Raw genomic sequence first — 26,449 nt, 5'->3', positions numbered from 1 at the left:
TAAAATATTTTTATTTTATTTTTTATTTATAATACATGTATATTACCGTATATCATTAATGTATTTTATATATTATATTTATGTTACTGTATTTTGTTTTTGTTTATAGTTTAGGGGTCAAATAACATACGTCTGTCTGCTTGTTCCTGCTCTAATATCTCTTCAAAAACAACCAAAACCCCATTTATAATCTTGTAAGATTCCAAAGTGCACAAAACTGTTGAAGGGGAACATCAGGTTAATAAAATTGAAAAGCAAATATGTGATGCCAGTTTTGCCTGAGCTGTGGTAAACTAGAACTGTATGGAAAAGGAGAATAGTTGCCTCCACTAAGCGTAGGAAAGAGCACATTAAACTGACGTCGTTGTTGTGCTGTTTTAAGCAGGAGAGAAGTCAGATGTATGCTTGCTTTGTAAAGCAAACTGGGTCTGTTGACAGTTGTAGGGATCTGCTTTCCAGAACAGGAGCTGCAGAGATCTTTGAAAAGGTGCCTCAGTATGTTTTTAACGAATGAGAAGAGTAAGAGACACTGAATAACTTCTTACTTTTCTCTTCCTTTTCTGTTTTAGAAGCAGAAAGATATGTTCAAAGTGGCTTATTCATCACAAGGAGCCAGCTCTTAGCACACTTTGCCCAACTAGATTACTGTTAGTCTTCAGGGTCTACACTCCCATAGGTCAACCTAGGCTAGGAATGCGGATTGTTTGAGGAGGAGACAGAACTGGGCTCTGTTCTGCTAAACTTGAACCCATGCAACAGATTACTCTGTGGATGAGGGGAGAGAGCTGATAATTTACCTATGCTTTAGCAATGCTTTTAGCGTATTCTCTCATAGTGTTCTTTTAGCCAAATTAGAGAGAGATGGACTGGATGGATGGACTACATAGTGAGGAATGCGGATTGTTTGAGGAGGAGACAGAACTGGGCTCTGTTCTGCTAAACTTGAACCCATGCAACAGATTACTCTGTGGATGAGGGGAGAGAGCTGATAATTTACCTATGCTTTAGCAATGCTTTTAGCGTATTCTCTCATAGTGTTCTTTTAGCCAAATTAGAGAGAGATGGACTGGATGGATGGACTACATAGTGAGTGGAAAACTGGTGTGACCACTTGGCTCAAAGAGTGGCAGTTCAAAGCCCAGGTACTAATAAAAATAGAGTAGTCTGATAAACTATCCTGGATTTCAGTAGTTTATTGAAAAGAAAATTCTGAGGTAATTTGTGAAATTTCAGTAGCTAAAATGGGCCATTGTGTGCACCGGCAGATATCATATGGGTAAAATGAGAACATCTATGAGAGAGGGAAGTGTCCTACCAGATGAAACTCAGCGTTGACAATACACAAGGCTATTGCAGTGGGTTGCACAGGTCCAACAGTCTCCTGAAGTATTTTAAAGTCATGAGTGAATCATTTAAGCTCAAGTGATGTGAAAGCAGAATCTATCTCTGCATAATCTGAGTAATCTTTGCAATCAAGACTTCATGGAGAATGTAATTATTTGCAAATAGATGTATATGTGCTGTCTGTGTGTTTAAAGAGAGTTTATACGATGGAAAACAGCTAAATTATCTTTTCTGCAGAAAGAATGAAGTTCTTGGCTAACTATTAAACTCTGGGGGGTTAAATAACCACCACAGGTCTTTTGAAATTACTGTTGAGCAATTTCAAAATCTTTCTGGTATTGTATTCAATTTTCCTTGGTAAAAATGGGAAGTGGTGCTCTAAGAAGTCTATTGGAGATCACGTTACAGTCCAATGCTGCTTCATTTGTAGTTATGAGAAGGCAGGCTAGAAAAGAGCAGAAAAGGAAATTCTCAGCATACCTTCCAGACCAGAATTTGCACCTCTACCCCTCCCAGAAAAAATGTGGGTTTTACCATTTCAGCTTTCCAGCAACTTTGCTTCAGGTTGATACAGTATGTGGAAAAAAATGTGTGTCTGTTTGTTTCTTCATTTTTGTTTTGTTTTTTCAACTTACCACCAGAGGAATTCAGAACACTAGAAATACAGGGAACTTTAAAAGTCTGTCACAATGACAAAAATTGGAGATTATGAAAAGCGGTAGAAGCAAAGAAGCAGCATTGCTTAGAGTGGAAGAGTTTTATTTGATGAGTAAGGCTGCATGCAGGTGTAGGCTTAGAGCCCAGTGGGAATTTAATGATTTACAGCCTGTCGGCATCTGCAGACAGACAGGAAGTAAATGGATTGTATATAAGTGCTTGCTTCAATGTTGGCTGGCTTCTCATTAGGCAAACTGCACCAGTTAGAAGCCAATACAAGCACAGATTTGGTTCTTGGTTTTCTTTATATTAATTTACTAGGCAGTAGTGTGACTAAGTTAAAAGATACCATAAAAATACAGAAGACAGTATATGCGCTTATGCCCTTTCTCTGTACACTTTTAATATTATTATGGTATTTAGCTTAGATTTTCATAATATGTTTCTTACTGCTCAATATTTTACCATCCAGATCCTTACCTAGATAAGTCAGCATAGCTCTGCATCTGGGCTATGGACTTTTGTACTACAGAAGAAAATATGGTTTCATTTATGCAAGTAGTTTGCTATGAGAAGCCTACCTGGCATGATAACTTTTTCAAGCTGAAGTCCTTCTCTGAAAAAGGAAATCTTCCTATTTTTCTGGGTTTTGTTCAGTGTTGGCGATTAAAAAAAACAGAGGGGAATTATTAGTGATCAGGAAAATAGGATGGGCTTTTAGACTTCTGACATCTGTCCAAGCTCTGCTGCTTGCTGTGAGATACTGACTTAATCACTTGCCATAAAGCTTTCAAAAGCAGGCATTGTTTTAAAGAGCCTCGCTCTCCAAGTGCTATGTTTGAGATGCTCCATGCCAAAGTTGCAAGTATTTTGTTTTAGTTGGAGCTACAACTGTTTTGCCACTGTAAACAGAGAGCTGAAGATTGGCTGTCAAAAATAGGTTAGAAAAAGCATTAGCCACTTCAGAAAAATATTGGCCATGTCTCAAATTTATCTATAAATTCAGTGCAATAGTTGAGGTGGGGATAACCTTTAATCCCTTTTCATCTGCATTTCTTTGGAAAATATTAACACAAAATACAAGTTGTCAAGTAATTTGCTAGGATGTTGTTTGGGGGGGGGGGCGGGGAAGCTAATGTACTGAACTTGAATCTGCCCTGCATGGTATAGCAATTTTTGAGGCCTAGTGTTGTTCATAAATTAATCATTCGCCAACATGTATGTTATGAGATAGAGAAGTTGAAAAAAACCTGTATTTCCTGTAAATTGTTCAACTGAGAGATTCCATCTAAATTTTTTTTTGTATTAATTTGGAATGATGGCATTAATGGTTGATATATTTTTTTATGTGTTTACTAATGTATGTAGCATTCTATTATTGCACAGTAGTGCAATACAGAAAGTATAAATTCTTTCCACTGATTTGTTTTAAAATACTTTATAAGGACTAGTAATTTGTTTGCATGTTTCCAAAAGGTTTGGGGTGGAGCCTCCTGGATTAATAAAGTTGGAAAAAGAGATTGAACAAGAGGAAACACTTTCAGCCCCCCTTCCATCTCCTTCACCGTCACCAACAAAGTCTCCTGGGAAAAAGAGCACAGGGAAACTGTTGGATGATGCTGTAAGTTGTGGGAGGAAGCTTCTTCTTATCTGACCCGTTCTGGTATGCACTTAACTTGCAAAGCATACAGAAGCCCGAGTTTAACATCTCACTGTATTTTAAAGATTTGCAGACTGATAGAGTTAATTTATTTTTGACCACAATTATTTATGCCTGAAGTTTGGAAAAAATGTCGCACTGTGTAGGAGATCTGCAGTTTAGCCTAGCTTTGTGTTTAGGGCCAAGTTCCCATCTTATTACTCTGTTTTCTTTTTCTGTTCACTTCTTATTCATCAACTCCCACTTGGCGTTTTGTCTGAGAAAGGACTGAGTCAGGACTAGGAGATTTGGCCCATATTGACTTGTACAGATTGTTAACAAACACTTCTAAGTTATCTCAGCCTAATTTTTATGCTGCTGTTCTGCATGTTTATCATGTGGTTTATCATTGTTAGAAAAAAAGTATCTTGCTTTGAATTTCGTTAAACTCTTTGCACTATACTGTAGTGCTATTTCTCTGTTGCAAATCCTAGAGGGGTTCATTTGAAACAGCTGGAATCAGATGAAAAGGACACATTTTGAGACCATGAAGAGGTTAAACTTGAAAAGTACAAATATATTCTATAAAAAGAAGCAGTTACTATAGTAACTGCTATATTACAAGGTAGATGTGCCACCTGGGAGTTACAAAGCACTTCTTGAAAAATCTGTGTGCCACTTTTTTGTTACAAAGAGCAGATGGAATATAATGTTTGTTCATTTTATTGAAATACTTCATACTATTTGATGCAAATAATTACATTTAACGTTTTTTTACATTTTGTATTTCTTCCTTAACTTTGCAAAAGCACTCACTTATGTTTCAACAGAATTGAGAAAGAACAGTTATGTGTAGAAGGAGGGTGGTGACTGCATATCTTGTAGGAACAGAACAGAGAGTATGAAGGTTGTCTCCAACCACCTTCTTTAATTTAGAAAGCAGTAGGGATAGAAACAGGATGGAATTCATCCAGCTAGATTCCTGACCTGCACTGCCCCAGACGCTCACACCATAAAATAGCAGCAGTGCTCATATAGTCCAGACACAAAATAAAATAGGATATAATTCTTCCTTCTGCTTCCTAATTTGATTTCCAAATTCCACTCAATAATACTTTTATGTCCTTCGGGATAGTAAGGTAATGGCAGCCTCAACAGCAGGATCAGCAGTGAAGGTCTCATTATCCTCTGTTTTACACCAGTATAAATCTGTTGGCTTTTGTTCTCCGCAGGCCTAAGATGGCTCTATTTTGCTTACACAGTTCAAAATAACCTTGAACCTGTTAGGTCCGGCTACTCTGGGTTTTTGCTTGCTTAGATGAACCCTGGTAGATGCAGCATAGTTCGCACTATCCATTTTCAGCTTCAAATTTCAAGAGCGTCTCCAGAGGTGATAACTGCCATAGGATATTATGTCAGAAATCCTTGATTATCGGGCGGCATTCAGAGGGCCATTACCAAATAGTCCTCTAAGCACAACCCCAGTCTTGGTACCACGTTCCAAGAGATAAAGGAATGCACCTTTTGCATCCTCAGCACCCTGCACTTGGATTTAAGTCATCGACCACTGACTTCATATAAGTTATTCCTGTTGTACACTGAGTATCTAAATAGTTTGATTCTCCAGAAATGGAGGCTAATACTCACCCTTTTGTTGATAATCACTGGAATAATTAATCTTAAAATAATTCAGTGATTGTACATTCAAACTGAGGACAGATCATCTGATACTTGAGAAATACTTTTTTGTGTGTAAAATATGTGTAGAGTTCCTCTGCTAAGTGTTATTTTAAAATGAATTTTTTTCACAAAAATATCATGCCCTGATTAAAAAAAAAACTAAGAATAATTATAAAAAAATTGTTCCACAAAGTAATGAAGTTACTCAGATAGCAACATTGAACAATTTCAAAAATAATTGGAAAGCCTTTAAATCGGACAACAGGGCTAGCTTCAAAAGCAGTTTTGCTCTCCATTCTAGTACGGAAACAATAACTGGTTAACTTTTAATTTCTTTCCGGTTTATTTAACATATTATAACTTTATTCTAAAAGCAGATCTGAAAGACATTTGTTGTACTTCAGAAGCCTTTCCTGTTTGAAGATAACCAAAATACCTATCAGAGTGCCATAGTTTTGCCCTGATTTTTTTTTTTTCCCTGAAACAGCTTAAGACTTTAATTTGTTACCTATTTTGAGAATATTCTTTCCCAGACCTCAGGCTGTTTTTACAGGCCTTGGTTTGGAAACTGGATTTGAAAAGGTCTTTGGAATATTATTTGAAGTGGACAAAACCTCTAGGAAGTTCCTCTGGCATTTTGCATTGTTTGATACTGACATACTAGGTCAGCATTCATCCAAGGAAACTTGGATGTATATGAAAATGCTGCACTTGTTATTGCTGTTCCGACGCAGTAGTGCGATTTGAATGTCAAATAACAGTTTCTCAACCAGATCTGCTCTTTTGGCCTTGATGGCTGTGCTACTTTTAAGATCACTGAAGAGTACAAAATATACTTTTACTAAACATTAATGACTTTGGTAGCACATGCAAAGCCAACTTTTCACAAGAGGCTGAAGTCAAGCTGATGCAGCTGATAAAAAGCAGGAAAGTAGTTTTCATCTGTATTTTCTCAGCCCTTATTGTTGGCAATGATAAAGTAGAGTACTCTTGAGGCCCCTTTAAATTACGCTTGATTGCACTAATGCCCTAAGGTGGAGATCATCAAAGTGTAGTTAGCAATACTGGGGAGCATCTTGGCATGGATTTGTGATTATGTCACAGTATTCTCTGTATACTTTTTTTAAGGTGTAAGTGCACTACTTGAAAGTGCCAAGTGAAGGTATTGGGCAGGGCCTTTTATTCATAAGCAAGATGCTTCTGTATTTATTATATTTATTTAGAAGGGAAAAATACATCATTATGACATCTTCATTTTGCCTGTCAGCTGTATTAGCACTTCGACAGTTGAGCTGATTCACCATAAAATACTGATAACACATCTACAAAAGTTTGATGCTGAACTCAAATTAACAAACTGTTTGACTTCAGTTAAACAGTGCAAATTTTATGTTGAACTGTGTGACACTCATCTCTATTTTTACCTCATCACAGCTGTAAAATCATTCTTGATAATGGAAGCGCTATAGTCTGGGATTACAGAAATACTAAGAAAATTAAGAAAAACTAAGAAAATATCATCAGTGAAGGCTTAGATTAGAGATATCGTCTTATGGCAAATGTCTTCTTGAATGTTTTGCTACATGTGCTGTTTCAAACAGTTTCTGTTAATAGCTTCCGTGTTTTTCAGGTTAAACACATTTCTGAAGATCCACCTTGTAAATGCCCTAATAAGTTCTGTGTGGAGCGTCTTTCACAAGGAAGATACAGAGTTGGAGAGAAGATCCTCTTTATTAGGGTAAAGGTTTTATTTTTTATTTTGTAGTGAATTGCTAATATCTGCTACCTTCCCCTTTGCAGATGATATCACTGATTAACAGGAGAAAATATTTTCTTACTAACCAGCACTGACTCATTTTTATGATGCTGTTGGGGAATAAATAAACTACAGTGGCTTAACTGACCCAAGGAATTATTAGCATGTGGTAGATCCTTCTAACTTTAGGTCATTGAATTTGGTCTGTCTTTGATCAATGGCAGCCAAAAGTCTTCACAAACAGAGATGATGACTTCCTCTCGGTTTGGTCTGAAAGAACATCCACTTCATTGAAACGGCCATTCTCCCACTTTGCTTTGACTGATAGTATTTGACAGGTCAGGAAACAGATCAAAGACTTTATGATCATTGAATTGCCAAGTCATGACTAAAACATATTGCTAAATTAGGGTGAGCAAAACGTTAATGTCCATAGTACTTCATTTGATTAACAGATATTTCCAAACCCAGTGTTGTATTTCAGACTTCGTATGTAGTGTATTATCTCCCAGAGCACAAAGTTAATTTTTAATATAAATATTTGCTAGCATTGGTATCTGGCTGAATTTAGCACAAATACACTATCCAAACTTAATTTTGATCCTCTTAATCTTCTCTATATATGCTTATGGTACTAATAATGAAAATATGCTAATTATTCTGTAGTAGTAGGTTAAGAATCTGATTCATGCTATGCTTCTTTCCATTTTCCTCTCCACGTGTATTATCCTTGAGTAATGACTTGACAAAATGATAGCTCTTGCTCTCAAATAACTGTTATTCCTATTTTGCTAAAGGCATACAACTGTGACCTGATAAAACTGAGGATTTAGCAGTTGTGAGAACAAAAGAAGTCAGAGGGACTCCTTCCCGTCTGTAGAAGTCAAGTTCCTAGTTCAACAAAACACCAGAGTACTTGCGCAGTCATAAACTTACGGTTAGCTTACAACGAAGTCAAATTTAGATAAGGATTTAGGTTTCCTCATGTGTATAAGGTTGAGAACATGTTTAAGTTCTGTGCTGAATAGGGATTGAGAACTACCAATTAATTCAGTAATAGCTCAGAAGGAAGAAGAAATACAGGATTTGTCACAGATAGTTAGAGATTTAACATGCTAGTATAAAGGATTAATAGCTTTTCTGTTTCATAGCCAGTGAGACTTTTTTTTAATTCTGCAGTATTTTTAGGTATTAGCTTTATTACTAGCTTCTAACAATTTTGAAGAAGGTAATGTTCGTTAACCAAAGATCCCGGTAATCTGGCACAGTTTAACACTTATGTTTTCTTCCTTTTGATTTTAATTTCAAATAACAATATCAAAGTATTTTTAATCTTCTAGTTTTGATAAACTAAGTTTTTCTGCCAGAATGGTGAGTGTCAAATTCCCTTTTGCTGGCTTTTCTTATTGTGCAATCTAGTCCAAGTCAGATTTCATTCCAAGTTTGCAAACAAAACACCCTTTTCATATCACGCTACCACATTCCAAGCTGAATTGTTCCAAAAAAAACCAGTAATATAGATTAGACATTAAACTGCAGCATTAGAAATCATTCCTACAACACTGATATTAATGGAAACTTGCCATAAACTTCAGTGGGAGCAAGCCCATATTCCTAGGTTTTAAAAGTCAGTTGTCTTTTGGTTTTGGTTAGTTTGAATCTCATTTTGGAACGCTTCACTGGATCACAGTAAGTTTTTACTCTTCATTCTACATGTTCTTATTGTGTACATAAGTAGATTTATTAGCCGTTCTTTGAAATCCTTTGAACGCTTGTGAGAAAACACATTTGAAATGCATAGCTGACTTTTAATTTTGTTGATATTTGGCACCCTATTTGATGCCGCTGAGGTAGTTCCTCCTATGTTTTATGTTCTTTATACAGCATGACACAACCAGATATATGCCATTGTTTATAACCCAACGTGCTCCAGTTGAATTGAGATTGAAAGTTTCATTGTTTTAAGTTGGCTTAGTCTACCCATTACTTTCTCTATTAGCTTTCTCCAGTAACCTATATAGGACTTAAAATCTCTATAGTTTCAGTGATGCTAAAGTATGCCGTGTGATAAAACTTTACAAGAGCTAAGTTTAAGGTGGGGTTAACACCTATTAATTGATGGTTAAGATTTTTATTTTTTCAGAAATTATGTAATAATATTATAACCGTAACAAATCTATTTTATTCTAGTTCTATAAGTTCTCTTAAAAAAAAAAAAAAGAAAAAAAAAAAAAAAAAAGAGAGAGAGAAAAGAGGAAGTGTCCAAGTCCCTCTTTTTGTTAATTTATATCTGGATATGAAACAAGTGAAAAAGGAACAGCAAAGAAAAATAAAACCTGGCAGAACATAGAATTAATGCAAAATATCACACCAAAAATTACACATGTCAATTTAAAGCAATTTTAAGGAAAAAAACCTTTGGAATATGTAGCAAAATGCAGGGGGGACAGTCCTTCAGAATTTCTCTTGTGTCGTAGTAACTTCTTAAGGTAATGGTCCCATTAAAATTACTTGAATAAAGATTTTTTTTTTTTTTTTTCAACATGGAAAAATGTTTATATTTGAGATGAAAATAAGCTATGGGAATCCATGAAGTAATGGAAATGATGAAAATCCATGAAAATGTTAAGTCCCTTAAGTCTGCTGATAAAAATGTGTGTCACAAAAGTAGTTCTTTACACATAAGTAGTTCTGTAATGCATAAACTGAACATGATTACCATAATGCTGCGCTGGCTAGATGCTAAAAATCTATTTTCAATAAAAATTTATCTGCTCGTGAATTCTTTTTCCTTCCTGCCATATAGGAATGAAAGAGTCTAAATTCCACTTACAGAAAAATGATGGAAGACATGTTTTACAATAATGGATTGTGTTAATAACTTGAAGTAAATTAAATGGCTAGCTTATTTAAAACTGAAACATTGGTTTACAATTAGTGTGATCTCCATATGTGTGCCATACACATCAATTATTTGCCTATTCACTCGTAGATCCTACCGTTATGCAATGAAGTGGTTTAGGGAACAAGCCTTTGTCTTTCAAAGCAGAACTGAATTAATAAGCCTATTTTTAAAAATAAAGAATAACAAGTCGTGAAAACTTACCTTGCACAAATGCATGTTTTATAACTTGGAAAAAAGGCACAGAGTTTGAAGTGCTTATTTCTTGCAGAAGGCAGTAAAGGAGTTATTTGGCTTAATAGAGATTTTTATAGTAAGAAATGTCAGTCAGGCCTTAAAAAAAAAAGGTAGTTTTTTTTAACAATTTCAGTGGCAAATATTCTTATTTCAGGTTATCTTGTGTTTATTACATTGTATATGCATAAGAATGTACACTTTCCACATACTAGCAAGCTTCTCTCAGAAAGATCTGTCCTGTTGGTCCATACCCATAATAACATTCAAATTGTTGGGTTCTGCACAATGGAAAAATGATTTCTTTGTGCAGCTGGAGTCAGATTAGATGATATAATGGGTCCTGGCCTTAAAGCCTATCATTTTTCCTATAACTTATAGGTGTTCTCTACCTTGCAGACCAGATGATAGGCATGTGATTGCTCTTATACTTTTAATCATTAATGTCACTTAGCATTATTTTGCTATAGTAATAATAAAATGTTTGTTTAATACTAGCTTCCTCTGAATCCCAGGAAATTAAAGGCATTATTTGCCTGCTACAGCACCTGTGTAGAAACTTTGTTTTGGGATTCACTACCAAAATATGTGTGTGTATATGTGTGTGTAATATATATGTGTATATATATAAAAATCACTCTGCAGACAGTCTGGTGTACGCTATTGCCTCTTCCTGGTGAGAAAAATGTACTCGTGTATAAATACGGAAGCATGCTTTACTCCAAACCATCCAGGTAAGGATGATATACCATCTAAGAACTGGAAGTAAGTAAAAATGGAAAGCAGATTGATTATACAGTTCTCAAGACTCAAATGTCTTGTTCTGCTTTTCCAATCCAAGTACATAAATCGTACTCATAGTGTTTGCTTGGTGTGCTTCTGTGTTTTGGTTTTTCTTCAGCATCATTTACCTGGCTTTTATTGTCTTCCTTATTCCAAGGATTTTTACAGTTTTTCTGCTTTTCTCAGGCCCATTCACTTCTAGTCTACAAAATAGTTTACCTTTTTAGCACTGAAATTCCTTCCCTAGAGCTTTATCCATATCAAATACCTTTCAGGGATGTTTAAAATGTCAAAAACATAGGCAGACCAGGAGTTTTAATTGAACTAACTCCAAAGGAGATGTAGCGGGATGCCTGGGAGTCATCTTGCGAATGAATTCTGAAAACACATCTAGGGCCACCGGACAGTGATAGTCATTGGCCTCCTTTTTGGGCTTCTAATCTCAGCCTCCTCATGCTTATAGACAAACATACTAATTCTCAATGCTAGACTGCAAAAGACTCAGGGAAAGGCATGTCTAAAGTCCAACCCTAATTTATGTCCCAGATAGAAGGTTTTTTTGGAGACCTTCCAGCAGTGGGTGGCTGGACACTTTTACTATCTGCCAATTCCTCTCCAACTGCTTTACGCTCACAGAGTAGTTGGCACATTTCAGTTCTACTTGTGCTAGTGAAGGTGGAATTCTTCTCAACCTTCTCAGGTTTCGGTTTTGGTTTTTGTTTTAAAAATCCTTAAAGGACTGGTAAAATTTAGTCCACAAGATTCAAAAGCTCTTGGACAAACAGTGATACTGAACATGTGTCAGTGGGGTGACAGCAGTCCAGTGCTGCCTATAGGACGGGCGGTCAGGAAATCTCTTTTCTTCTTTACTCTGCCATTAATCTGTTGAGTGACATTAGGCAGACCCTTGCTCTCCCCCAACTTGCTTGCTTGTTCTCACAGTTACACTTTCTCTCCTGCTTCTCCCTTTTTTTCTTTTTTTTTTTTTTTTTTTTTTTCCCCTTCCTGCCTTGAGCCTTTCTTGTTCAGGCCTAGCAGCCTTCATGGAGCAGAAGGCCAGACATCTCTGTTTGCAGCGTACTTGACGATGCTGTGTTTGCACTGAACGCGAGCAGTTACAGTTCCACTGTCTGGTTCTGTGAAGAAGACTTGACATTTCTAGTTAAATGGTTGACAGACTTTCACTGAGGGTTAGTCAAACCCATAAAGTAGTAGAAATTAAATAATTTTTTTTTCCCCCTCTTAATTTAATTTCCTGTATTTTTTCCTCAACATGCTGCTTTTGCGTGGCCATTCATGTTAATTTAGTGTCTAGAACTTGCATGTGTTGGGGATAGTTTGGAATACATATTGTGAGCAAAAATGCTTTAAAGGATTCATTGTAAACTTCTTTAGAAAAAAGCTGTGTAAGTCAAATTCTTAGCTGCTAATTTAATGGAAAAGTGATGGAGTTACTCCTTTTTACTTTCACTCAAATGGTATTCTCATTAGTCTTGGTTGAAAATGTTTTGACAGAATGTATCTCCAGTGCAATACTCTGATTCAGTGGAACTGACAGGCTGTGTAATAGCTTAGCAGTTTTTCTCACTAACTTAGACCTGTTTGCCTTAGTGAACTCCTTCTGTAGACAATTAAATATTGTGCTGTCTTTAATTCCCAGTGTCTCCCTCTATGCAATATTGCTCAATGAGAACTCCACTTGGATGTTTGAAAAAATCTTTAGCAAATCATATTGTGCTTTTCTAAGATATAATGCGTCTTCAAGAAGTGTCACGTTCTACTTCTTGCAATGACTAATGCACCTGCAGTAATTTCCTGCCAAGGTCTTTATAATTTAGGCTCCCAGAGTCGAAGTTATAACAATATAAGGTTCCCTGTATTCAGTGGAAAGAGAAATCTCCCTCAGGAGGTGGCTCAGAACAGGAGACCAGGGTAGGGTATTCTGAAGCTATACGTGTAATATCTTTGAAAGCACCAGCCAAATATTCAACTGACTTTCTTAGCAATGTGATTCAGGCTTGGTGCGCACTTAATGCAGCCAGTGCCTGCAAGAGCTGAAGATGGCAAAGCGAGACCTCCCTGGGTGCCAGTTTCCTCTCTGGCAGGTATGTGCCAGGGTAAAATCGCCCTGCACGCCAGTATCAGCAATGTGGTTTTCTGTGTGGTAACTAATTACACAAAAAATTTCTCAATACTTTAAAGGTAAATAAAGATGAGTAACGAAGCTAGATAAATATGTATTATAGATCTTATTATTTCAGGCTTTTTTTTTTCCTTAGAATGCTGAGAATACAAAAATAGACCAAATTCTGTAAGTCTGCTCCTGTTTGCCCCACTTCCCCCCCGCCCCCTTTTTTTTTTCCTGCTCCTCTGACTCCTTTTATATGAAAGGTACTGGATCAGCATCTGCAAGAGCACACATAGACTGCTAATCCACTCCATCATTAGTCTACAGACAAAAATTACTTTGCAAAATGAAAAAGCCTTTATAGTTTATTATTGAGAACTACAGAGTGGGTCCCAGAAGGTTATATTGAAAGTGTTAATGGGAAAAGTATTTCCTTTTTTGTTCAGTTATTTTCTTGTTGTGGTTCTGTTTCATAGATTAATAATTTTGTAAGAATCCATTTTACACTTCCTAGACATTAATACATTTCACGTTAAAGATGAGAGAGCAGTTAATGCTTGCAGTTTGGAACTAGTAAGCCTGATGCATTAGAACAGGAGATGCAGCTATTTGTGGTGTTGCTCTTTAAGGAGGATAGCACCAAGCTTTGCATTTTCTTATTTAAACCTCTTCCTTGGTGAGGTGAAAAGGTCTTGTATGACAGTAATGTAAATAATATTTAACACAGTTCAAGGTGAGCACATCTATCTTTTATAGGATGATGCTGCAATGTTTTATGGGGTGAATTAAAGTTGATACTCTTCACTGTAGCTTTAGATAATTAGTATACAGTGCTAATTAAAAAGAAAAAAAACCCTGATTCTGTGTTGTGATATACTTTGTGTACAGTGTACTTTTCCACTATAAACATAACTCATGCTACCATCTAGAGAAATGACAATAAGTGAGGCTTATGTGGTGACATCAGTAAACCAAAGTTTCTGCACTGTTCATCAGAGATTCTCATTGAACATTTGGGATTCAGGCATAAAAGTACATCGATTATCTACTGCAGTATTCTTTGGCTTTAGGGTACTTAAAGAACTTGTAGCTTACATGGGAATTTCCAGCTGGGCTTTATATCTTCACTCAGGAATGATGGTCCTACGTAGAACTGAATTGGCCATGATTTAACAAAAATGGTATGTAGGCTTTTTAAATATTTAATACAATGTGGTTTGGCCTGTCCATTCCTGAAATAACAGGAAAAAGTTAAAGTGCATTTTAAAGTGTTGTATTTCTTTGTCATTCTCTTATCAGTGTGAAAACAATGGTTTTCCTTCCTGTTGCATCCAGTTACACTTTGTATGCATTCATGTTGTTCACTAAAAACTGTATCTACTATATTTTATTTTGAAGTTAAGCTCCATCGCACCTCTGTGGCAACATGCAAGATGCGTGTAAAGTACTTTTTACCATAAATAAAGGCAGCAGGATTTTATCCCATGTGTTTATTGATGAGTTTGTCCTCTGTGCTGCCTTCTAATTCCGACCAGTAGAAAAGCAGTAAATGCTCTATTTCCAAATCCTCTTTATCATGTTGAAATACAGTATTTTAATGAGAGTGTTCATGACTTGCATACCAATGAATTTATCAACCAGTATGTTCCACTAGGATGGTTTTTTTTCTAGCAGAGGTTGTGAGATGCCCACTCTTCCTAAAGAGACTAGGGGGAAGTTGAGGTTTTATTTTTGGGTTTTGTTCTCTTAAAAAATTTCTTATTGTTTTTAGAATCTGTGACCTGGTTTCATCTCACCTAGGTTTGATGCCCACAGGGTTGTTTTCAGTGGAGAGGAACACTTAACTCCTCTCTATTTCTATTATGTTGGTTAACTGGATTGTTAATCAACTTCCAGAATTACATGGCATATTATATTATTTATCTCTTAGATTAAAAAAGTAAACTGTCCATTTGAGATATTCTTTGTTCTAAATTTTTTTTACATTGATTTTTCAAGATTCTATCTTGAGATGTTATGTTCCAACTTTAAAAGAAAACAAAACTTCAGCTGCATCTGTGTGAGTCAATAGGAATTGATTTCTCTTTCAAAACCCCAAAAAAGTACTTAGCAAGAATTTTTTTTTTTTTGGTGGATAATGGATAAAACAATAAGATATTTATCTGTAATAGTTATGCCCTTGAATTATTTATTAACCTGTATACAGGCCTGTGAAAAAACGTGATAATTTAGTGGGTCTGTCTCATACATGCAATAGGCAAGAATTTTTTTTTTTTTGGTGGATAATGGATAAAACAATAAGATATTTATCTGTAATAGTTATGCCCTTGAATTATTTATTAACCTGTCTACAGGCCTGTGAAAAACGTGATAATTTAGTGGGTCTGTCTTATATATGCAATAGCTTAGAAAGCATACTTTCAGGATATATTGAACCAGTGCAGATTTTTAGATTTCCTGTAATTACAATGTAATAAATTTTTCCTTTGAAATGTAATTTGCTGTTAATAATTTAGCACAGTATTAATAGTTAATTTTACTTCATGTTTTAAAACTCATTTGCTAATTTAGTCATTCAAAAAACTGGTTGGTAAATGTTCTTGCTTACAGTAAAAGAAAATTAAGGAAAGAGGTTTTGAGGTTGTGTGCACTCAAATTTGATTGTATATTTTGGTCTCATGATAACAACTTGCTTATTCAAGCTTCTTTGTGCTGAACACATATAAAATTTAGTTTATGATCAAAATACATGAACAGATTAAAATACAGCTTTTACTAGTTCTCCACGCGTAACTGTCAGACCCTAGACTAGACTGTATCAGTTACTGTCTCTGCTTTTTGAACGTGTGATCTCTTTGTATGTCACAAATGGAAATAGTTGCAGCAAATGACTACCCCAGTTCACATGGTACCAAAATTACGCTTCCGTGGCTGCTGTTCACATCAATAGAAATTGCAAATGCTCAGCCAAGGTCAACATTTGAGCCTGACTTTATTTTATGTGTTTTTGTTCAATTTCTTCTTGGCCTTAGAAGTAGCATTTTTGAGTTCAAATCCACTTATGTGCTTTGTGCATTAATTAATGAATTTTCACAGAAGTTATTTTCTACATAGCTTTACTCCTTTAGCAATGGAACATTAAAAAGGCTATAATTACCTCCTTTTTGCCTTTATGAAAATCTTATTAATTATCACATGAACACTACAGAGTAAGTTAAGGAGACAGATGTAAGTTGGTAGACAAACACTGAAGTCAGTGGTAGCCCACAAAAGCCAAGGGATAAAATTTCTAGCTTCTCCAAATGTGGAATTTGGAATTAAAACTGGATATGAAGTTCTATTAAAACATATACCCAGTACCATTATGTAACCTTTTCTGAAAACAACATTGTCTTCTTTACTTAAGTCCAGAAGTGATTGTCGTGCAGTAATGAACTATTTCATTGAGAGATAGCTGTATATGAAAATGAATTTTACCATATATTTTGATTTTTAAAATGGTGAACACACAAACTTCTAAAACTTTTTTAACCATTTTTTTAAAAATCATCTTGTTTTGCAAATCTCATTGAGACCTAATCTGTAAAACTGATCTAAAACTTTTGAAAAAATGTTGTGCGTGTTTTAATGGAAGATTAGGAACATCTCTCCTGTTCTTTTTTTGTCATTAATTTTTGAAATTCAGAGCAAAACAAGAAAAATCTGTTGCTCTGAGGAAGTATTAAATACAGCAAACATTTTCTTTGGCAAAGATTAGTAAACTCTGGAGATCCCAGACTCAACTATTTATCTGAAGGGTATTTTCCAAAAAACAGCAACTATTAAACTGAAGACTAGATATAGGTTGTTCCTTAAGTCATAAGTCAGCATCAGTTGATTCAGACTGCTTTGTGTTGTGCTATCACGCCTTGTTTTCAACTCGCCAGAAATGGATTTACCTTAAGGTTTAAAAAACAACCCAAAAAACCTCACCATACCAGATCATTAAAACTGTAGTATTTTATCAAGTTAGTATTTCAATCATGGCAACAGATGCTGAAATACTTTACTCGTTATTAACACTCCATTCAGATAAACACATGCTGAAATCATAACTGATTAGATCATTTTAAGTTCTGCTATCAAATATATGCCTTTTGTTTGCTCAGCTGGATACAACCCTATTTGCACTTTTTAAAAGTCAAAAGAGAGCTAGAACCATTGCCCTAAACATGCCACTTACTGTTAGTTATCAAGTTGTGATTGCTTTTATAAAGGAACTAAGTAATTTTTTAATTTGCATTAAGATCTTCTTTTAAACTCTACCACAATACAGCATAGGGAAAAGGAGCTGCTTCCTCTGCTGTATTTACGCCTAAAGCATTTGACAGTCTGGCTTTTCTCATATCATCTTAAACATGTGACCATCTTAAATATAATAAGGTTCCTGTGAAGTTAAGAGAAATTATTTATTCGTAAGGAGATGTGTTTATAACTATTTGTCAAATGCATAGCCATAATAAATTCTGTCTCATTTGAAGGAAGATTTAACAATCTCAAAGACTGTCTAAATATAAAGGAAGTGGGTTTGTGCCTCAGTCTCTAAGTTTTACACATGTTAGGCTACCTGTGCTTTGTGTAATGGAACTGGTTTCTACCTCAGCTGTGTTCTGCCCCAGCAGCCCCCAATCTGAAACCTTTCCTTTCCCTGAATTTTTAATTTTTCTTTTTTCTTTTGAATGAGATGAAGGTATAATCCTTGATCTCTACGCATCTGAATTTCAGCCTTGATCCCAGACACAACTTGGAATCTTGCTATTAGAGCAATGATGTATTTAAGTAAGTGTGCTTGATGCAAATGGTTCTGGTGTGGCAGGGAGGCGCAAAGACATGACATGTGGCCGGGGCCTTTTGGCTTAGCAACTGACAGCTTCCTTGTCCCCTTCTACCAGTGTTATTTTACGTGGAGCATATTAATAGACGACTTAAAGATGACCCAGCTAAGTCACAAACTGAGAGTGTCTATTATAATTTATTTTTTAAACTGACACAGATATTTTTAACACTTTGATACCATTATGCTCTCATACATTGCTTTCCATAGAAGACATTTGAGCTCAGGTTAACTGATACGATATACAGTATGGCTTCAGGTGCCAAAATTGCTCCTTGTTTCCTTCAAGGGAACACATTCAAAAAAGTTAAAATTGTAGTAATCTTTTAACAGCTCAGGTTTCTCTTTCAATATTGGACCTGGGAAATATCTTGCCATTAGCTAGCCTGTTACCCAACCAGTTAAACTAATATACTTCACTTAGTTTCAAACAATGTAGTTGATCATAATATTTGAATATTGTTTTGAAAAGTAAACTGAATTCTTTTAACTATATGATAGGATTTTAAAATTTCTAACCTAAAAAGTTTCCCAGTCAAAAATTTCCTAAGTTTATCTTGCTGCCACTTCTTTTTATTTTTATTACCTGATCATCAGGACAATGATCTGTATTGTTTCATTTCTTCATCTGTCTTCACTGTATTAGGCAAGATTTTTTTTTTTTTTTTAAACACCAAACAAAAGCAGCCAATATTTCTGTGGAACCTGACTGACTTGCTGAGGACCTGATTCATAATGCTTCCAACTGTATTGCCCTTTTAGACAGTCTTACAAAACTACTGATGTTTTCATATTCTGTTTCCTGGCTTGGGTTTGGGTCCCATCCTCCATGTATTTAAATCTTGTTTTAAATCCCAGTAAGGAGTATCTTAGTGAAACAGTCATGAAGAGTAGCGCTTGGATGAAGCTGACCCTTGGTAAGGTTGCCCACACAACTGAAAGGAATCACTTGGTTCCCTGGATACTCAAAAGTCAGGTGGAGAATAAGCTGGCCCGAGTCCACAACAAAGTCTTCCACAATTACTTTTATTGCTATTTCCTTGTCATTCTAGGTTAGTAAGCACTGTCCAACACATTAAGATGGATGTTGCTGAGATCCCACAGTGTTATGATGTAAGAACCAGCAGGCAGGTGAACTGAAATTAGAAGAAAGGAATAACACATTTAAAAGTTATACAACTTCAACATAGATCAGTAAAATTCAACATCGAAAGCATGGAAAAAGTGAGTCTACAAAAGATTCTTATGTGGGGGAAAAAGTAAAATCCAGCATAAATCCATCAGGATTATCAGTATTCCTGGTCTGATACTCTGCTAGCTGGCTGAGATTTATCAAGGAAGTAGGGAAGGAAAGGTACAAGTGGAATGTTTTAGTTAGGCAAATGTAAACATAAAGTGAGCAAAAGCAACTCCCATTTTCCCTTTTTGTTAGTATAAAATTTTCAAACTGTTTTGTTTAGCTTTTTAACATGCTTCTTCTGTCCTAGGAAGAATTTTCAATGTGGAAACCAAAACGGATATTCGCGAAACTTGTTGCAAAACTCATATTATGTCAGTGGATTTTTCTAACCAAACATTGATTACACCATCTTTAATTGCCTAATCTAATTTTGCTGTATATGGGAAAGCATAGCGAAAATTAAAAAGTGCAACATGTTGATTTTGGGCTGCCTAAGTGTTCCTGGCTGGCACAGCCGCCTGTTAAATACCAACAGGTTATAATTTCCACTTGTAAATAAGGTCAATTTCTCTCTTTCAGCATGATTAGAAGAGTGTCCATTTTCTGTCCTCCATCAAATGTATTTCCAGTCTGTTCCCTGTTCAAATGCACAAAAAATGGAGTGAAAGCCAATGGCATCTGCGAGTGGGAAGTAAAATTAATGCCTAAAAGTAAACTCCAAGCCAGTTTACAGCTTGAGCTAAAAAACCCAAACACACACACCCCCCACACACCTCCTGATGTCAAGGCATAGTTACTATTATGACTTCTTCTCTGTATACATGTGAGACAGACATCTATTACAAAGAACATAAGGATAATCCCGGATGGCCTAAAAAACCTTCTTTGCAAAAAGTATGTATTTTAAATATCAATATTCTGTTGTGTCTAAGGTGTAAGAACCACAGTGGCATTCAGAATTCTGTGTAAAACCTTCTAACCAGAGTCATATAAATTGGGTAAAATGACAGGCTGGCGTTTTCGTTAAACCAGGTTTTCAGAAATGACTGTGCTGTTTGTGCTAATTTCTTCGTTCATGTTACTTAACTACTTCCCCGTGATTTACTGAGGGGCAAGAGGGAGAAGGAGTCATTTGGCGTTTCATAAGGGCACAAAGAACCCTGTTTCTGTTTCCTTCCCTCCTCCCTGCCCCAGTCTCTCGAAGTATATATATTAGCAAGCCAAAGAATGATATCATGGCGCTTTCGTGCTGAAAGTGTACATTGTTCTCAAGTCTCCCTCCTTCTCTTGAGTCTGCTTTGGTAGAGTGGCAGGGGGAGCGGGGGGAGTGTTTAAATTAAATATAGTGTTTGCAAAAGATGCTATAGAAAGTCCTACATAAAACAGCTCTGAGCATAAGCCCTGATTTTGAAGGAGTCAGTGAAAGTGTGGTCTGCATGTATTGATAATTGTGTTTCGTTATCTTGCAGAGTCAGGTATAATGTAGCTAATTTGCTTAGGGTTACTGTCTTACTGGCCTAACTTTAGAACACATTTTCCAACTAAGGAAAAGCAATAGCAAAGTACGTGGGGGGGGGGGCCTTGTTTGTTTGTTTTGGATTTTTTTTAATCAGATATTGTAATTTAAGTATTCAGTCTTGACCTAGCCTCGATTCTCTTGCAAGCAGTGAAAAAAAAAAAACAACCCACACCTCTGTGGATCTCAGTGCTTCAGAAAATCCCATCAGTACAAAAAAGCTAGTACGTATAAGTAAGCTGCCAGTGGGTTAGGAGCACCTGAATATGTATAGAACAGTAGGGAAAAGACCTTTTGTTAAATGTGCTAAGCATCCAGATTCTTTCTTTCAGCTAGTGAAAAGCATTGCGAAATGTCCTTAACATACTGACTAGGCTTGTGATACTGCTTTTTTAACTCCTCTGTCTTTTCTCTACTGTGGTTTCAATTTTGTCCAAAAAACTGGCCTGAGGGTTAAGCCAGATGAGATGCCTTCAAGCTCAAAGCTTTATACTGTGTAATATGGTGTCTGTGGTATGAGATCTTTGCTGTAGGAAATATGGAGATCAAGTGTTTGATCCGGGTCTGGCAATGTATCTGTATCTGTTTCAAAGGTTGGTCAATGAATTCTTCTGTGAAGCCAAGAGTCTGGCTGCATTTGGCTTAGAGCCATCAAGTAATTTTTTGCAGATTCTAGTGAATATTAATATATTGACATTTAATACTTCAGGAATTGTTATATAATATCCCCATTTTGCTAATACTGAAGTAAAGAGTCCAATACAAAAATAAGACTATACTGGTGATGAGAAATGATGTTGACATGAAAATAGAAATTACATTTTCACACTGTCATCTTCACAAGAGTAATTCATTCATGTTTCTTGGCTGTTAAAAATTCATAGTACCTGCTTAGGAGATGTTTTGTGCAGAAAATAATATGGGAAGAATTTCTCAGAACTGCTTAGCATTAGCAGTGCTAGTCTAAGGGGAAGATCTCTGAAGCTTTGTCTCTGTCTAGGGCTACTGCTTGGGGTTATCCGTGAACATGTAAGAAGTTAAAACCAACAGTCTTATCCTAACAATTAGTTTCCACTTTCCAGATTAACCTCATAACAAAACCTGCTTTAAAAGCAAAGTCTTTTTAGAATGAAAGCTAAAATTAGCTTAATAGATTCTCCAGCCTGAAGAAGCTTTGTTTTACAACACATGATTCTCTGGCTTTAGTCATAATACAGAAGTGGAAAAAAATGTTATGAAAATATTTTATAAACCAGTTGACCTACCACCCGAATACATATGTTTGCATTTAGGAACTCTCATCTGCTTTGTACACCATGTTACCTGGCCACAGTGTACTTTGTATATTTTATGTGAGAGTGTGTGTGTGTGCGCGCGCGTACACACCTACACATGGGTGTGTACAAACACACACGTGCCACACTCTTTTGTCAGTGAAACCATAGTCCTCTGACTAAAATTTATATGATGTCAGCTCAACATACATCAAAGAGCGGTAGTATTGAGCTGATGGTTTGATTTACTGAACAATGACTGGAGTTCAGATTAAAGCGTAAGGCAGACACTGATCTGGAACTGCATGTCAGACTGCAGCTTCACTTACCATGTGCACACTTACACGTGCTCCCAGGTGTAATTCCTGTGTCAGCTGGGTGGTTCTGTGTTTCCATTCTGTGCTGTACTTTGCTGGTAGCTGTACAGGCAGTGGTGAACTTTGTAAGATAAAGGATGAGAAGACAAATCAGTTCAAATCCAGAAATACTTTCCTGCCTTTTCTTGGTGCTTGAAATTCACCACTCCGTCTCCAATGTTTACCACCGATTTTTAGTTATTCCCCCACTCTCCCAAGTTTAGATATTTTCCTTCTGAGAAATAGCTCATTACCTACCCTAAAGACATACATACTGCCCTAACTGCTCCACAAAATGCCTATGGCTTCAAGCAAGTTCAGGCTAGCTGACCTTCTGCATCTACACATAAGCTGGTCATCTAAATGCACTGAATGTAGCCTAAATGACCTGAGTGTAGCCCCCTCCTTTTGGTGTCATCTAACCCTGCCAAATTCCCATCTTGAAGAGCAATCTGTGAAATTGCATGTTTTGATTTTTATTTTTTTTTCTCTCCTTCACTTCAGTATGTCTTTTTAAATATTTTACAGTATTCAAGACAGTGACATTCAATCATCTGCTTTATTTGCCATTTTGGGATATATATTATCTGGGTGTTTGTTAGATACCCAGGGTGAATTAAAAGGGAGAACTGTGCCCTTTAAATATTGTAAATGTAAGAAGGGAATGTTGATTAAATCTTCTCTGTTTTGGCCCTGAATTGGAAATATTTATGTCTATATGCTACTTTCTAATCAAAAAACAGTCAAACTGTTTTGCAGAATATATACACTATAGTGAAAAAAATCAATCAAAACAGCATATGGTGAGAGACACTGTGAAGACAAAGATCCGTACAAAAGAATTCATTAGGAATTAATCTGCCCAGTGCCAGTTGGGAAACTGATTTCTCATAAACAGTACCCTTGAAGAAGATTTTTTTTCATAAGATACACACCACCAGGATCTGCTTTCAAGCAGATATGGCTTAGTAACTGTATCTAACTTGTCATGCAGTTGCAGTGGATTTCTTTGCAGGACTCTGGGCATGAAGACTTTGGCCTTTACTATCTCATTTGAAAGGATGCATTCTTTCACTTTCACTGTTTAAATTTAATAGGTTACATTTGTAGAATTTCAGTATGTGATTTCAAGAAGTCGAGAATTGTCATGCTTTGTGCTTAGATTATATATATATTTTTATAATAACTTATTCACTGTGGATGGATTAGGGGACCATAATGAGGCTTTAAGAATTTAGCAGACCTGTAGATTCAACTAAGATTTTTAGGAACTGCAACAGTAGTTACTTCTAGACATCTCTGACTATGTTTAGATTATGAAATAGATGTAATTTTGGACACACGGGGTTTCTTGAATGTCTGGGTTGAGTATGCAGCTAGAGCTGTTGTGGCTTCTCCTCTGTGGAAACCTGAAAGTAAGAGGAGAGATAAGGTTAAAACAAAGTTGTGCTTTCTCATGGATTAAGATGTGGCCAGGGCACACCATACAGATGTGGAACATAAGAAGTGCTTTCTACCTCACAGTTGAGATGTAGCAGCAATGAATGAGAGAGAATATTTGAGAAGGCATTTCACCCAAGAATGTTTCCGTAGCTTTTCAGGCTTTACTGGAGCATTACCTGATCACCTTAACAGAAGAAAGGAAAGGGAAAAAAAAAAAAAAAAACACAAAAAAACCCACACAAAAAACCCCCCACCAAAAAACAAACAGGAAAAAAAACTACAAAACCCCCCCCCCCGATCATACAAATAAATGTCATCACCATGCATGGTAGTCTTGTAAACATTAATTAAATTCTCTATTGGAGCATTATCAAAGGAAAATCTATTATGCTGACAGTAAACAAAAAACAGATCTCTGAAGGAAGTGAAATCTAAGGATGAAGTATTGAAGTATGCAAGTATCCTTGCATTCTTGATCCTTGCATTCGGTTCCTTGGGTTCGTCTAAAGGTAGTTCTTCCTTTTGTTAGAAAAACTTTTTTTTTTTTAAAAGGAGTTTTCCATAGTTCCTGTTGTTGAAATCATGGTTAAAAAGCATACATGCAGTAGAAGTACTGTTTCTGTCCCTATCTTGTGTGTAGCCGCTCTGTCTCCTGCAGTGTAGGACTAAATGGTATAAAATTTATTTGTGCTTCTGAGTAAGTGAAAACTGGTTTGTTTCTCTAAGACAACAGAGTCACATATAGCCTAGTTATACACAAACTAGCAGTGAGGAAAACACCTTTGCCAGGAGAGTCGGTTCTAAATCAGAAACAAGTTTACATATTAAAAGGAAAAGGATAGAAACTCCAGGCTACTCTGTTACAATAATCAGTGCCTTTTTGGCAACTAGCACATTTTCCCATTCCAAGATCTTTGCCAGAACCTAAAAAGATCTTTCTTCTGGTATTTGCGGAAAGATATAAAACTGATGAGTGCAAAGAGATCCAACATACTAGAATATATACAACGGGGGATTTCCATGTGACTAAATTGCAGTGCTGTCAGGTTACAGCTGGCAGCTATCAAAACTAAACTAAATTACTAATACTAACTTTAAATAATTCATTCCTGTGTCAAGAGACTTATCAGAGTCCTAAAATTATTAAATATCCCAAAGAAAAAGAGCACTACATGAAAAATCTGTGTGCTGTTTAAGTCTGATTTCTTCTCCCCTTGACCCCATCAGTTCTTTATCTTAACTTTCACACCAAGGAAGTGGCTTTTTTTGGTAGCACTCACAGCACTTAAACAGATTTCAGGGCTTGGCACCTGGTCAGCCACTCACGAGTGTCATGAAAGTACAGTACAGTAAACTGTCCTTGAACGCATTCCAAAGATAAACTTGGAATTCTGCAGAACAAAAGTGATAGTATTACCATGATTTTTTCCTGGATCCATCCCGTGGAAAAGTGAGGATTAGGCACAAAGTTAGTATCAGATGTGCTGTCAAAGTAGGGCTGAGGAGAACAAAAACATCAGTACTTTCTCTTTTATCACCCAAATTTACCAAACTGGTAAATAGTGGCAGTTTCATGTCCAAATGAAATGTTTTGTTTTCTGTCAAAACAAGTAAAAAAATCAACATTACACATCAAACTAGATGAGACTGTGATTTCAGCTGAATTTCACTTTGGGCTAAACTGTTTTAAAAGAAATGCCTGATTAAAAAAAAACCCCTCAGATGATTTATATGTGTACAGTTTAGAACATTAGAAAGATCTGTTAATGTTCCTGAGAACTGAAATCACTGTAATTTGTATGTTCAGTTATGTTCAGTATTGATGGAGTAATAGTGTAAGACTATATATGGGGTGCTGGTAAGGAGGTCCAAAAATGGGTGTAATGTGACAAAGTAGTTATGTGTGTGAAGTGAAATAGTCAGCTTCAGTATGTAAAATTCATACGTTTTGTAAGCTGAAATGCAGATCCTTCATTTCTCTATGGCACTATAATTTCAGAGTAAACCCATTTTAGGTTCAAATGCATTGGAAATTTGATTCAAGATGACTGGGAGTGCTAATCTGATCCCAGAAAGGAAGCAGAAAGATGGAGCAAGAAACGGTAACAGTGAAATACCATGCAGCCATGTTGTTGTCTGTTAACTGGTGCTTATGCTACCCTCATCAACGCAATTGTATCACCTCTGATTTGCATTTGGATGACTGTTTTTAGAAGCTGGGAGAGTGACCAGATGTGGATTTCCTGCTTTCACATTGTATCAGGAGTAAATTTTGTCCACTTGACGTGCTAGTTTAAGTTCTCCAACCATTTGCACTCTTCTCCAGTTGTACCTGGTATGTAATTTCCAGTATTATTTATACTCTGACCAAATTTGGCCTGAAGACTTCCATGCAAGCTGCAGTCACTTGAACTATGGTGGATTTGAATTTAGATAATATACTACAGATTGCACTTGACTGGATTTGGCTCTATAGCCAAATATTTGGATCTATAGTCAAGACTGATGATTACAGTCTCAGATAAATAATTTCTGGTCTGTAATATCTTAATTGTATTCAAAGTTGTTTATTCCGTTCAGATTGTTTTCACAATTTTTTAACACATTAGTATAGCTTTGGTTCATCACTTACAATGTTGCTTTCATAGATTTGCAGTGACATAATTTCATTCCAACGTTGTAAC

General features: G+C 36.1%; 1 protein-coding gene across 1 annotated transcript in view; it reads left to right on the top strand.

The window, feature by feature from the left end:
* Window positions 1-3,446: 3,446 nt before the first annotated feature.
* Window positions 3,447-26,449, top strand: part of LOC104084095 (growth arrest-specific protein 2-like) — a gene marked incomplete at its 5' end in the record, with an annotated part of 43,993 nt that continues 20,990 nt past the window's right edge. Inside the window, 2 exons of the mRNA XM_009587815.1 lie at window positions 3,447-3,622; window positions 6,951-7,058. Of these exons, the coding sequence (XP_009586110.1) occupies window positions 3,447-3,622; window positions 6,951-7,058 (284 nt within the window). The remainder of the gene's footprint in view (window positions 3,623-6,950; window positions 7,059-26,449) is intronic.

The sequence above is a fragment of the Fulmarus glacialis genome, unplaced genomic scaffold, assembly GCF_000690835.1.
Source record: "Fulmarus glacialis isolate BGI_N327 unplaced genomic scaffold, ASM69083v1 scaffold7331, whole genome shotgun sequence".
In the NCBI taxonomy this organism is placed as follows: domain Eukaryota; kingdom Metazoa; phylum Chordata; class Aves; order Procellariiformes; family Procellariidae; genus Fulmarus; species Fulmarus glacialis.
Note: the sequence above shows the minus strand (reverse complement) of the source record. Positions and strands in the feature narration are given on the sequence as shown.